This window comes from Uloborus diversus, chromosome 2 (assembly GCF_026930045.1).
Source record: "Uloborus diversus isolate 005 chromosome 2, Udiv.v.3.1, whole genome shotgun sequence".
Taxonomy (NCBI): Eukaryota; Metazoa; Arthropoda; class Arachnida; order Araneae; family Uloboridae; genus Uloborus; species Uloborus diversus.
Window position 1 is genome coordinate 161,464,223 of NC_072732.1, and position 13,918 is coordinate 161,478,140.

The window sequence follows — 13,918 nt, forward strand, 5'->3', positions numbered from 1 at the left end:
TTAAAAATCTTTTTTTTTTAGTATTTATGTTATGATTTTGCTTGTTAAATGGATGGTAAATCAGTGATTTTTTTTTTTTTTAATTCTAAACTGTTTATTTATTTATTTATTTATTTATTTTTTTTTTTTTTTTTTGAAAATGCGTCCCGGAAAAAAATTAAAATCCTCAGCCCCCTCAGTTTGGAAAACTTGTTATGGTTGACTTACTAGTACACTCCCAAGTAAATGAACAACTCGTTTTTTTACCTTTTACATTTCCAAAAATACTAGAAAATAGTTTTGTTTTTTTTTTCACTGGTTTGGGTGTTCTTTTCCTTGGTTGGGGCACTTTTTTTTTCATTTCAACCCCCCAAAAAATCTGATGCAGAGCTATAAATGATCCCCCCTTTTTTTAAAAAATAACTATATTACATCACCTGAAATGTTTTTACTGTCATGTGCTAAATGACACAATTCTTAGCATTTATGCTACACATTACATTAGCACCATTTGCATATTTAGTGCTGCATTTAATTTCGGTCGTAATATTATTGTGCAATTTGGAATCGCGTCAATGAAGAAATCCAATTCAGTTACGATCTTCAAGATAGTTCACGCATTCATCTTATCAATTTAAATCAAGAATGCACAGTCCCTTTTGGCACTTAAAGTTTTGCTAGTGTGGATTTATTTACTATCTATTCAGCCGAAATCTAAATCTTTCCAACACAAAACTTTCCAATCCTCATTCTAACAAAGAACCATAAGATATCGTTGTCAGAACAAAAGCTTCCAAGTTTTAGAATGCCTCACTTTCACGTCAGGGATTACAACTTCTGAACGGTAGACTAAAGGCTTAAAAAAAATGGTCGTTAGGGCGGAAACAAAGCATTCGGTTTAATGGGATAGTTTAGAACACAGCTCCGTCATTACTTTGGATTGCGTGTTTGTGATCTTTTTCGGCTTGTTACTTTGATACGGCTTGATATCAATTTGCAATCCCTTTGAGTCTAGTTTAGAACAATCTCTGAGAGCAATGAAGAATATTTCATCTTTGTCTTGATGTTAAGCCCTTAGAAGTTTACGTCGTTTGGTGAAACAATGAAAAGCAGTTTCCCAAAATATGCTCCACTAATTAGCTTGAAATCTTTTCACTTATATAAGCTTGATTTTTCTGTTCTTATTTGTGCCTCAAATTTGAAACATTATAAGTGAAGCTAATATTTAATATTGAAGAGCGTTTTTGTATTTTCATTGTCGTTTTCAATTCGACAATTCCAGTTCAGTTTCATATTTTGAGTTCGAAATATCCAAAATAAACAAAAAACAACTAAGTTTCTTCAGAACATCTTGAAATATTCTGCATAGAAGTACATGGTTGAGCTCTGGTTAAGGGTGTTCTATTCTTAAGATATTTGTTAATGTTTGCGCTTTTTACATTTAGGGGAAAGTAGGGAGGTTTGACACACAATTAACAACAAACCATATAGTAGAATCAAATTTTGTTTCTTTTTTTTTTTTTGTCTATTTTGAAGTAGAATCGAGTACAAATTACATGTGAGGTCTTTTTCAGGAAAAAAAGTTTTTTTTTTTTTTTTTACAAGTTCTTCTCTCCTATGGCATTTGTAAAACGATTTCCAAAAGCTAACTAAATTATTTACGTACTCATATTAGTACGCTAAAAGAATTTATATTTATTTTTAGATTCACATTTTATTTCAATGTGTTTTTGAACTGTTTCCGTGTGCTATAACCTAAGGTTACATACTAAGGGGGGGAGATTGTCACTTTCAGCGATATACATACATACATTGCTATCAGTTTCTTGTATTTATTTACGCTTCTGCAACAGTCAAATGGGTCATAAGTGCCCCAACATTAACTCCTGAATGACAAGTTTACTTTCTTGCTAAGACTTCTGAAAATGGCTATATTCTTCTCTTCTTTATTATTTACTAGTAGTACCCTCACGACTTTGCCCGTAATAGAAAAATTGAAAGGTCTTTTGGTTCGCCTGTGTAACAAATAATGTATGGTGAATTTTCTCGCCAATTGGCTTATACCCATGTTACGGTTCTACGTTATTATAATTTCGCATCTCTCCAATTGGCTTGTGCCTATGTTACGGGTTCCACGTTATGATAATTTCGTAAATTACTCGTCCATCTTATAACATTTTTGTTCTTAAAATTGTAATAGAAAAAGAACCACATCGATTTTTCGAAAACTCGCTTCGAGGTGCTACAAATTAACTTTGGGCCAAATTTCATGAAAATCGGCAGAACGGTCAAGGCGCTATGCGCGTCACAGACATCCAGAGAGACATCTTACAGACATCCTACAGACATCCTCCGGACAGAGAGACTTTCAGTTTTATTATTAGTAAAGATTACTCTTATATGTTTCTGAAATTTAAGAATTCAATTGCTGGTTCATGAAAGATTTTCACAGAAGAAATTATTCACCCTAATTTTTCTTTCAACCATTAAAATCGAATTTTGAAGCTATTTAGCAATAAATATATCGCATTTGGAAGAAGAGTGCCAAAATACGAAGAAATGAAATTTTACACAAGAAGCGTTTGAAGTTGAACACTTCCAGGCAATTTGCATTAAGAAAAGTAAGTTTGCTGTGCTCTCCAGTGGTTAATTATTAGAGGAAAAAATCTGCCATTATTTTCAAAGAAGGTAACGTCCGTTGAAGATCTTTACGCGAAAAAAGAAGATTAAAAAATTTCGTATTGTGGCAATCTTTTTCCAAACGAGCGATATGTTGGTTGTAATTTTTATCTTTAAAATTAGTTTTAAAAGGCTCGTCATAATTAATGAAACGTACTATTTTTTAAGCACAGACTCTTTGAACTCAATACTAGTTTGTAGCAATAAAAGGGCTCACTTGAATCGATAAAAAATAAGCTATGCTCTATCCACTTTCGAACTGTGAAATCTATTGTTTTTAGTTTTCCCCACGTAGTTCCGTAAAACAGAAAAAAAATCTGAAAGCTTACAATAAAAAGTCATCGGATCTCGAGTCAAAAATCAATTAAATTCGACTCTTCCCGACTTTCACTTTGCCTCAAAGAACAACATCACAATTTAAAATAAACAGCATCAACTCTAAATCCTCTGACAGAAACTCATCTTAATACCATATTTTCTAATGTGTTCAGCAACCTCTTCTCATTTCTTTTTGCGTATCTTCTCTTAAGTGACAAGAAAATTTGATAAATTGTTGGATGCATCGCCAAAAAAACATGCCATCCCATAGATTGCCGAGATGACGAATCACCGTATATTTTTCATCCTTTTCTCGGCTTTTACAAAGAAAAGAGACGAAAAAAAGGAAATAACTGGTATTTTGTCATGTATTACTTGGAACTTAATCGTCACATTTAAAGGCGATATTTTCAGGTGATCCTGCAGTGCCATCTATCGGTGCTTCTGAATATTGTGAGCAGTGAAATAAAAAATAGCAACTTATAATTGCACAATATTGCAGATTACTGCAGACACATGTTTCGTGTTTACAAGGAACCCTATTTCACTGCAAAATAAGTGAGCTGATGTATGACAGAACACCCGATAAAAGATTTGTTAGGATTGACAGATGTTGTGTTGGATGTCTTTTCCTCCATGAGCTCACTTATTTTGCTTTGGAAAAGAAGTTCCTTGTAACACTGAAACACGTGTCTGCAGTAATCTGTAATATTGTGCCATTGTACTTTGTTATTTCTTATTTTACTTTTCAAGCACAAAGGTATCTATTCAACTTTATTGAGAGCAGTTGTAGGGGTAAACATTGTAAAAAGTTTTTTCATTTCAACAAAAAAAATATTCATTCATTTATTGTTAGTATTATGAATTGTAATCTAAATAAAACTTAAATTGGCTCCGTAAAATTTGTTCCTAAGATTTCACTATTTCATGTAGCATAAAAGCAAAAAAAAAAAAGTAGTCTGAAAATTAAGTTGTGACGGAAGTGACGATTCCCGAAATTTTTACTCATAATTAATTAGTTTTCTAGAATGTGTTGCAATAACACTTTAAGGAAAAAGAGAACCCTCATAAATACTAATCTGAACTTATATTCAAGTTCTTTAGATATGATTTAGACATAATTACGTTCATTATAGATAGAGATGATATGAAGCATCGAGAAATTTTTATCATTCAAATAATTTAGTTATCAATAAAAGTGTTTCTCTGCAATTAGAAATTTTATTTATTTTATGTTTTGAAAACAATCATGTATTGCAAAGCAGAACTTTAATATCTTCCATAACAGGAAGGGGAAATATTTTACCATTTATTCATTATTTTCATCTAATTTATTTAAAGTTAATGTTTGCTTGGTATTGAGCTATTTCATTAACTAAAACCATTCCATGGGGATGATCAGATATTTTCATGTTTTTTTGTAACATTGGTTGAAGAATAAGGCTCTGTAGGATTGATTTCATAAAAAATCAATAATGCTCAAGACAATACTGTGTCAAGACAATACTGTACAGTATTGCGCAAAATCAATGATCAGTAGGAGAGCAAGACAATGATGTACTACTATAGTTGGGGAGAACTATAGTATGCTGTGCAGCTTTTCAGGTTGTAGATATTGCTTTGACAGTGCCTACGCACCAGGCAGCATGTCAAGAAGAAAAATAAGAAAGTGGCCAGAGGACAGCTGAACTTATGCTTATCATGTAGTTTGTCTTAGTGCATTAGACTTATTTATCATAACTGATAATATTTGTGATTCCCGCAATTTTTCGGGTATAAAAACAGCCAATCTTCAGTAGCTAATTACGAAGCTGATACTAACCACTGCGCTTTTTATCCTATAATCAAGGGTTGCTGGAAAAGAATTCTCATTAACTCTAAGATAAGTTAGGTGTGAAAAGCTCGCGTAAGATAGTGAGTCCACTGCATACATATTATGCATAGGGGAAATAAATGATGTTAAAACTAAAGTACAAAATACAGAAAAATTAGTAAATTTTGAGGGATTCAAAGTTTTTGCATCGATAGGTTCCCCATGATTCGTTTTAAACATTTAAAAACTTTCTCAGTTTTCGTTCTCTGCCACATACATACTCCTCACGCACTTTTTTTTACAGGTTCCACTGAAGAACGAATTACACAACACCCAGATGGCAGCTTGTCAGTTATTCAGAGAGACTCAAGCAAAGTGGATGTCGAAACGGTTCCCAATCCAGTTTTGTCCAGCTCGAGTCCAGTTTCTGGCGAGATGTTTCCGGTTCCGTCTAGGATGCGCATGGCTTTCAGTGACGACAATGTCCAATACTTGGAGTGGCACTACTTCGTCCACGCTGATGGGAAGGATGGAAACCGTAGGATCACTCGCGTTGGGAGGAAGTTCAAAGTAAGCATCTTACCATTCAAAATTCATATTTTTGTAGCTAAATTTGTCAGTAGCGTTTTCGTACTTATTCTTTTAATTACAGTTGTGAGCATTCTAGTAGTAATACCATTATTGCCTATCTAGTAACAGTACTGCGTAAAAAAATACGGATGCTTGATATAGCTTGCAAATTTTAAAATGGTGCTGTGCATAGTCATGTACGAGCAGTATGTACATTAATATTTCTTACTCATCTCTTTCTCTTTTTGTAACTTTTTTGCGACAGGAATTTATTTCTAAACTTATCAAACAATAACGTATGGAAATGTACTCAGTATTGAAATACCGCCAGCTCAAGTTTAAAAACTTGATGGCATTAAACAAATTGCTCATACATTTATTTTCTATACTTAGTGGTTACACACAGTCTGTTTTGTTTCTAATTGCAATATTATTTATTTATTTATTTTGCAAGTTCATGGAGGCTATAAAGTTACCCTGTTTGATCCATGTAGAGCTCGTAGTAATAAGGATAAATTATTGAAACTTAATGTGCACGTTTTATGGGTTACGGCGAAAAGAATGTTGCAATAATATGAGTTCACCATCCAAAAGATTAGGCAGTTCCTCTAACGTCTCAGTTTCGGGAACCTAAACTTTTTCTTAATATACTTTAGAAAATGAAAGATGAAAATTAATGCGGTGGGACAAAATATTTAGCTTAGAAACATCAGCCTGACTTATACTGAAAAAAGCTCCTTTAATCGTTTGAGAAGGTAATGTGTCTCTGTCGTAAAACATAAAACAATTATGCATTCTTTAAATTAGCTACCTAGCTATAAAATGTATAGATTAATTTTCGAAACCACAAGGTATGCTTGTACTAGGTCATTGGCTGTAAGTAGGACAAAATGTAACCCAAATTTAACAATGTCAGGGGAAAATTTAGCCGAAGGTGTGCTTGTGGTAGGTCGATGACCTATGGGTGGAACATTTCTGTCCCAACGTTAACTACGGCTGGGAAAAATTTGCCCGAACCTGTATTTGTAGAAAGTGGATGGCTATTAGTCCGAACTTTCGGAATGAAAAATTTGATTAAAAAAATACAAACACTGAATTTAACTTCTTTTCGGACTCTAAGTTTACTCATCTAGTAAATTGGATTAAAAAGAACACGAGCATTTGTATTTTTTAAGTAATCTAAGTTTCAGTTATTTAAGTACATGTTTTTTCTTTTTTTATTTGCAGCGTAATGGCGAACTTATCTTCAGCGTGGTCTTCGACCGCGAGCAGAACTCAGAGATCATCTATGACCGGCACCAGGTACCTCTGGTAACTGCCACTTACGACGTAATGGCCAGATCCGTGCAGTGGCAGTCCCCTCAGAACATCACCCCGGTTAAAGTGGAGTTCGATCAGTTTGGCAGGCTCACCAAATGGGAGAGAGGACAACTCACGAGGAATTACGATTTCGACATGCAGGGCCGGCTCGTGGAAATTCGGCACTCGGACTCCAACGGAATCATGTATAAGTATGACAAGAAAGTCGTTGATATGGTGAGACATAGTTGATTAAATCTCTTATTAAGTAGGGCTACGCTAACGGGATCACTTGGCGATATTAGGGACAATTAATGTTACTTAATTTATCTGGTGGATCATTTTACACTTTAACTGAACTTTGCCAATTAATAGCTCGTTTTATTTATTTACAACATCATTTGAAATGTTAACTGAACTGTAAATGGCTCTGGTCCAAATTATTTCTTTTATCGTAATAGTGTCATTTTAATATGACTGTTGGAATAGCTACGGTTCCAAGATTTAAAAAATCTCGCCACTAGCAAGTTGCCGTCGCTCTGCCTTAAATAACTATGATCGGCAAAAAAAAAAAATGCACAAGCTTGCTCATCAAACTATCAGAAAGTGTCTCATATAACCACTAATCAGCAATGATCTATCAGGAGGGACGACCGCGTCACTTCCTTTAAAGCCATCAAGGCAAAACTTGAACTTTCAGTTGTACGTATTGGTAAAAAGACTAACTTAAGTAGCTTGGGGGCTCTTAATGTTCTACCTCAAAATTAGGAGCTCCAAAGTTTACGGCAGCAAGTGTCGGCAATGTGTTGCCTTAAGCCATCAAGGAAGACATATTCATTCGCATTGGATCGCAAGGTTCCATTTAACGCATAGCAAACCCTCGCTCAAGGATTCCCTATGGCTCGGTGCTAACCACACATGAAGCATGTTTTAATTCGTTCAGGGGAATGCAACTTACCAAAACTCATATAACTTCTAAATTTAAATAAGTTGTGCCATGTACTGTAGTTTTTTGCTTATATTAGATCGTACTTAAATTCCTAAAATACAATTTTACGAAAGCGGTATACAGATTTACGTTTTTGAACACTAAACGTCTTGAATTAATACATGAATTAAAGTTTTATCTACAAATTAAAGTTTAATAGCAATTTTGTTCCAGAATTTTATAAAGTTTAAGGGAAAATGTATTATTAAATCAGTATAATTACGATACAGCTGATTTTAATAAATAAATAATTTTTTCGTTTTATCCATTTAGGGCAACTATGTGGTAATGTATTATTACTGCTTTTTCGTATAGTGGTAATGAAACTTTTTTTATCTCTAACTCTAATTAAATTAGAGAAAAGCAAAAGTTAAAACGAACTATCCATACTTTTACATGTTAAAAATGCAAATATATGAGATATTCATCTGGTATTTAAGAAAAAAAAAACTTGTTATTGTCATTGGTTTTTTTGATACAATTAGCCAACTTTCTTTTGAACATATCAGAGAAGGATTCACCAAACACTTTTTGCGTTGATCGAGTCTTTCGGAATAAACCAACAAATGTAAAAAAACGCTCAGTTTTACTTTGTCTCACTTTCGAACCTAATACTAGTTCTATCCTCCCAAGCGAGAAGTATATCTGAAAACAAATAAAAACTCTTGGCTATTTCTCAGTATTTTTTTCCCTTTAATAACCTTTCTACTTGAATCGCATAAAATAAATATTTTTATTTCGCTTCATCTAATATATTCACAACTATTTTACAAGTCTAGCAAATGATCCTATGACAAAAAAAAAAAAAAAAATTAGGACCCGCAATTTTTTGCTTAGAGGACAACATTTGTTTCTCTCGTTATTGTTCAGTTATTATTTTCAGTCACAAGCCCACCAAATCAAAACCCTCTCTTTTATCTCTGAATGAATGAAATGAAATTTTTGATCATGATATGACTGCTTTCAGAAATCCTCCTCGGCATCACCTTTTACTTGTCAGGGCCTGGTCCCCGAATTTCAATAAAATTGTGGTGTTTGTACTTTGTTCTGAATAGTTAGAGAGCTTATGTCCTGATCACATGGTTTCGGAAAGTTGTACTTCTAGATTGTAATTGTTTGTATACTTTTTTAATTTTAAGTTTTTAAACTTTTTTAAAAAGTTTTAAAATTGAGTTTTTAAAATTTTTGAACATATGAAATTTTTTTGTTTTTTTAGTTTTAAGAATTTTTAAGTTTTTTTATTGAATTTTAATTTTGTTCTTTTGAAAGTTATTTTGGATTCGGTTTTTACTAATTTGATTTTTATTATGTTCATCTTTGAGATTTTTTAAACCATCTTGCCTGATGTATGTGGATTAAGTTCCAACTTGCCATATGAAACAACTCCTTTTTGTGTTTTGAAAATGTTTTCAAATTTTTGACCGTTTGAAATTGTATTTCATTTTTTATTTTTATTATTTTTATTTTTATTTATTTTTTTTAGTTTTTAGAATTTTTAAGTTTTTTTTCTATTGAATTTTAATCGTGTGCTCATAAAAGTTTTTCGGTTTTTACCAATATAATTTTTATCATGCTCACCTTTGAGATTTTTTAAACAATCTTGCCTGATGTATAAGGATTAAGTCCCAACTTCACACGTGAGTTTTTAGAATTTTTAAGTTTTTTTCTATTGAATTTTAATCTTGTGCTCATAAAAGTTTTTCGGTTTTTACCAATATAATTTTTATCATGCTCACCTGTGAGATTTTTTAAACAATCTTGCCTGATGTATAAGGATTAAGTCCCAACTTCACACGTGAACCAACAACATCTCTTCCTCCGCAGCCCAGCGAGTTAATTCTCCCAAGTGGCAGCCGGTACCTCCTCCAGTACGATACAGCAGGCGGCCTGCACACCATCATCACCCCCAACGGCCACAAACACGAGGTCGCCATGCAGACATCGCTGGGGTTCTACAAGTTGCTGTACTTGAGCCCCGGAGTCAAGTACCCGTTCGTGATGCATTTCAACGATTACGGTCAGTTGCTTTCCAAGATGTACCCGGATAACAATGGGCGCGTGGTTTACTCTTACGACTCGAGCGGAAGGCTGAAGACGGAGTTCTGTGGGAATGAGAGGACGGACTTTGCCTATCTGGAGCACAAGACCCTCATGCGATCGTGGACGAAGAATTTGTTGGATTTGGAAATGCGGAGCGAGTTCAGGTATGTTGAACCAGAAGATAAAGATGGGGATTGTGTGCGTTCTGAATTCTTTCGTTCATTTGGAAAAGATTGTTTCCCAGTTTCTATAAACCATCTGATGGTTCTCTCGGTATCCAATCTCATATTCTTGTTAATTTTCTTAAAGGGGTCCGGGACATATTTTGAAAAAAAAATATATTTAACAGTTTAGAGTTTTGAAATTTTTGCAATGATTCACCATCTATTTAATAAGCAAAATCATGACAAAATATTTTGAAAAAAAAAAATACTTAATTTAATGTTTCAAAAAAAAAAAAAAAAACGGGGTTGCTTTAAATCGCTAAAAAATATTCTTGGACAATTTTCAATTTTTTTTCAAAAAATTATGCACAAATATCTAAGCTTTAATTTTTATTCGGCGAGATCAAAAAAATATTAAGGCAATTAAACATAGAAAATATTTGAAAAAAAATTTCGATAACACTTTTTTTAATCATATTTTTTGCCGAAAAAGTTTTTTTCTTCCAATTTTTAGAATAAAAATTAAAATAAACTGCTTGAAAAAGATGTACTGCAAATTTCATTACTTTAACTTTACCACTTCTTGATTTATAAGAGTTTGAATACAAAAAAGCGGGGGAAAATTGCATCATGGTGTAAAAGGCGTTTGAAGTTTTTAAGCTAAGTATAATATTAGTTAAATGCATGTAACAAAAATAATTATATCTTTCGTTCTAATTAAGATAGAAACAAGATTCAAACGTCCTTTTAAGCAGAAAAAAAAACGGAGAATTTTTTTAAATGATAAAAAAAATGCAATATTTGACGATTTTTGCATCCCGGACCCCTTTAAATCACGACAATCGTGGACAGACCCGAAGGAATAATTTATTTACATTTACATAAAACATATGTTCGACGAAAAATTGACCGTACAGTGGATTTGATTTACAGCAGCAAAATTACAGAAACACTTAACTGATACTTTTAAAGTTGTCCTCGTTACCTAGTTTTGTGAAACAGAAATTTAAAAATGGAGCTCGTAAAAATAAAAAGTTCTAAAAACATGACTTTAGAAGTCATCCAGTTAAGAGCAGAAGCATCACTGGATTCATCTTTTGCTGCATAAAAATATTCACTTTCGTTTTCGGCAACGAATCAAATTGGTCATCTATAAATTGAAATCGATGGCCCCAAAAATAAAGTTGATGAATAGAAATGTCTTCGAACAAAAACTTTCATTTTTGATTTATGAAATTACATAAAGAAAAAGAATCAGTCCATTATGCATCGTAATCGATCGTTCTCCCCTTGAATAAGGTTCAATTTATCGAAGTTAATATTTTAAATCAAGAATGATCACGTTCATTAGGTAGAAGATACATAATTAATATGAAATAAATTTTAACAAGTAATTCTTAGTACATTTAAAACCAGAGCCCGAAGTAAAAATCAAAAAGATTTTTCGCTCTTTACAAAGTGTCAAAAATATAACTTGGGGAAAGATAGCCTGTTTTTCAAAAATTCATGCACTTTGAAAATCAACATCTCGCAACCCAAACAACATTAATTAACAACAAAAATAAAACAATTTTAGTGTAACTTTATGCTTTAAATTGATCAGCTAGTTATTTTTCCTGCAAAAATGTTTCCCAAATATAAAGCGAAAACTGAAAAAAAAAAAAAAAAAAGAAAAAGAAATCGTTTAAAATCCAAGATTACGGAGCAAGTTCTCCTACCTCCGGCCAAATTTTGTTTGGCAAATAACATATATATTCCTCAAATTAAAATTATTTATAAAAATTACGATTTGTTTAAAAACCGATGGGGGACAATTTAGTAGTGGAATCTTGTAATTATAATTTTGTAAGAAGTTACGAACTGGTTATCCACTGAAGGTGTACGTTTACCGGTCGAACTGCACTTAATTTATTTCGTTGCACTGCATTTTTTAACCCACAAAAGAAGAGCACAGTTTACCATTTTTACACATTAAGGCGATAAAATGTTTGCAAAAAAATACATACAAAAATTTATTTCTGAAATGTTTTCTTAAATATTTTTAATTTGTTATTAATAAATTCGAAAACTTTCGAAGATTGAGCGGTATTTTGGGAAAGGTAATTGTAGCATTCGGAACTGATGAAAACATCGTTATCATAAATGATTCCATCAGATGTAGGTTTTATGAATTGTAAGACATTGAAAACATTTTTTATACATAACAGCTTTAAAATTGATCGATGCATTTCATAAAAGATGTATAATTATTTCCTCTGTTCCTATTTTTACAATTCTTTGCTGTATTTACCATTTATTAAAAAGTCTTTAGAAAATGTTTACTAGTTTGCTCAAATCATGCATTTATGCTGTGTCAGAACTATTAGTGATTAGAACTAACGCGTGTTAGGGAAAGGGCATGCGATATATTAAAAAAAAAAGCGTTCACACACCGAGCACATTGATTGCAATGCAGCTACAGCGCTGGTGTGCTGAATTGCAATTTTGCTACCAGTATGAAGCAATATCAGCTTCTATGAGAGGCTTACTACCTCCAGCTCTGTTATGGCTATTAAAGACTAATGATCCTAAAAGGAAGGATGGAACTAGTCACTGATAACAATCTATTTGGTCTATACACTTGATGATTATTTCATAATATCATCAATAATGAATCTTACTTATTTTGCAGGTATCATGGAATCTTAGTCCGCGAAGAAAGGCTTCGATTTTCAGCTCAAAGCAAGCTGAATAGTGTCAAGTACAGGTATCGGTATGAAGGTCAAGTGACGGTTGTCGAAATCGAAGCTGCTGGGAAAATTGTCGCCGATGCTAGATATCGGTACACTGGACAGTCCGGAGCTCTGGAACAAGTACAACAGTTCCTTGTCCACAGACCCAAGGTACATAACGTGTTCATCCAAGACGAACAACGACACTTCAGCAAGACCATTGGACTAGATGCTTATGGATTCATCTCCCTCCTAGCAGTCACCTTGTGGAATAGAGAAGTGTTCTCTTTGTCTATTCATTATGACAACAGAGGTCGAATTCGTCAAACGCAATCAAAGGCAGAACAGGATGTGGGAACGGAAACTGTAGAGTATACCTACACACCAGATGGCTTTCTTGGAGAGGTTCAGGGACGAAGAAGATTCAGGTAAAAAAATATTAATCTGAATTATTATCATAAAAAGTTCTTGCGTTGATTTCGTAACTTCGAAAGTTAACGAATTCCATAAATTTAGCTAAGAAATCTTATTGTATGATTTTATTGTATCATCTTATTGTATTGATATCAATTAAAAAATTAGTTCAGACACGGCAAACGTAATATCAGATGCCTTTCAATAATACATAATTTCTTCATTTGGGTTTTGACAGATATGAGTGGCTTCGATTTAAGTAATGCCGAGAGAAATATGCTTATGCATCAACATAATTTCGTTATTATCTATAAAAGAATCATTAAAATGTTATAAATGATATAGGGTGCAATCAGATATTTTTTTTAGCCTTGTAATAACATTAAAACCATGCTTTGATTGCCCATCCAGTTAAGACTGATTTTGCCGTTTGGACATTTTTTATTTGGCTTGTAACAAATAGAGTTTTAGTTATAAACTATTTGCACATAAATCTGCTCTGAAAGTTGCAAACACGGGATTCTGTTCTACCAAATATCTTTCTTCGGCGCATTTAAATAATGTCCGTAAAATTTACTCGATAAGTGAATTTTTAACGCATAGCAATCGTTTCAGATACAATAACCTATACATAAAGGCTATAAAAATGCTTTACCATGGTCTTAGTTTTGAAAATTAAGTTAGCGATATCAAGTTATGCTTTAGGCTTAAGGAGCAATGTAAGAGGAATAAAAAAAAGGGGGGGGGGGTTGTAAAGACACACGATCGAAGTGAAACTTATATCTTTTTTGCATTCTGAATTGTCACTTTACCCGATCGTTTTCTCTCACGCTAAGCTCTTGTTCTTTATGCGTCTGATTTAGGCATATTCTCAACAAAATTGAATATTTTAATGAAGAAAATAGAGTATAAACAACACTCAAAATCTGCTTTTTTATGTTGC

The 13,918-nt window shown here is 32.9% G+C and overlaps 1 protein-coding gene across 1 annotated transcript in view; it reads left to right on the top strand.

The window, feature by feature from the left end:
- Positions 1-13,918, top strand: part of LOC129216635 (teneurin-m-like) — a 210,043-nt gene that overhangs the window by 143,173 nt on the left and 52,952 nt on the right. Inside the window, exons 23-26 of the mRNA XM_054850851.1 lie at positions 5,094-5,359; positions 6,587-6,895; positions 9,471-9,850; positions 12,522-12,989. Of these exons, the coding sequence (XP_054706826.1) occupies positions 5,094-5,359; positions 6,587-6,895; positions 9,471-9,850; positions 12,522-12,989 (1,423 nt within the window). The remainder of the gene's footprint in view (positions 1-5,093; positions 5,360-6,586; positions 6,896-9,470; positions 9,851-12,521; positions 12,990-13,918) is intronic.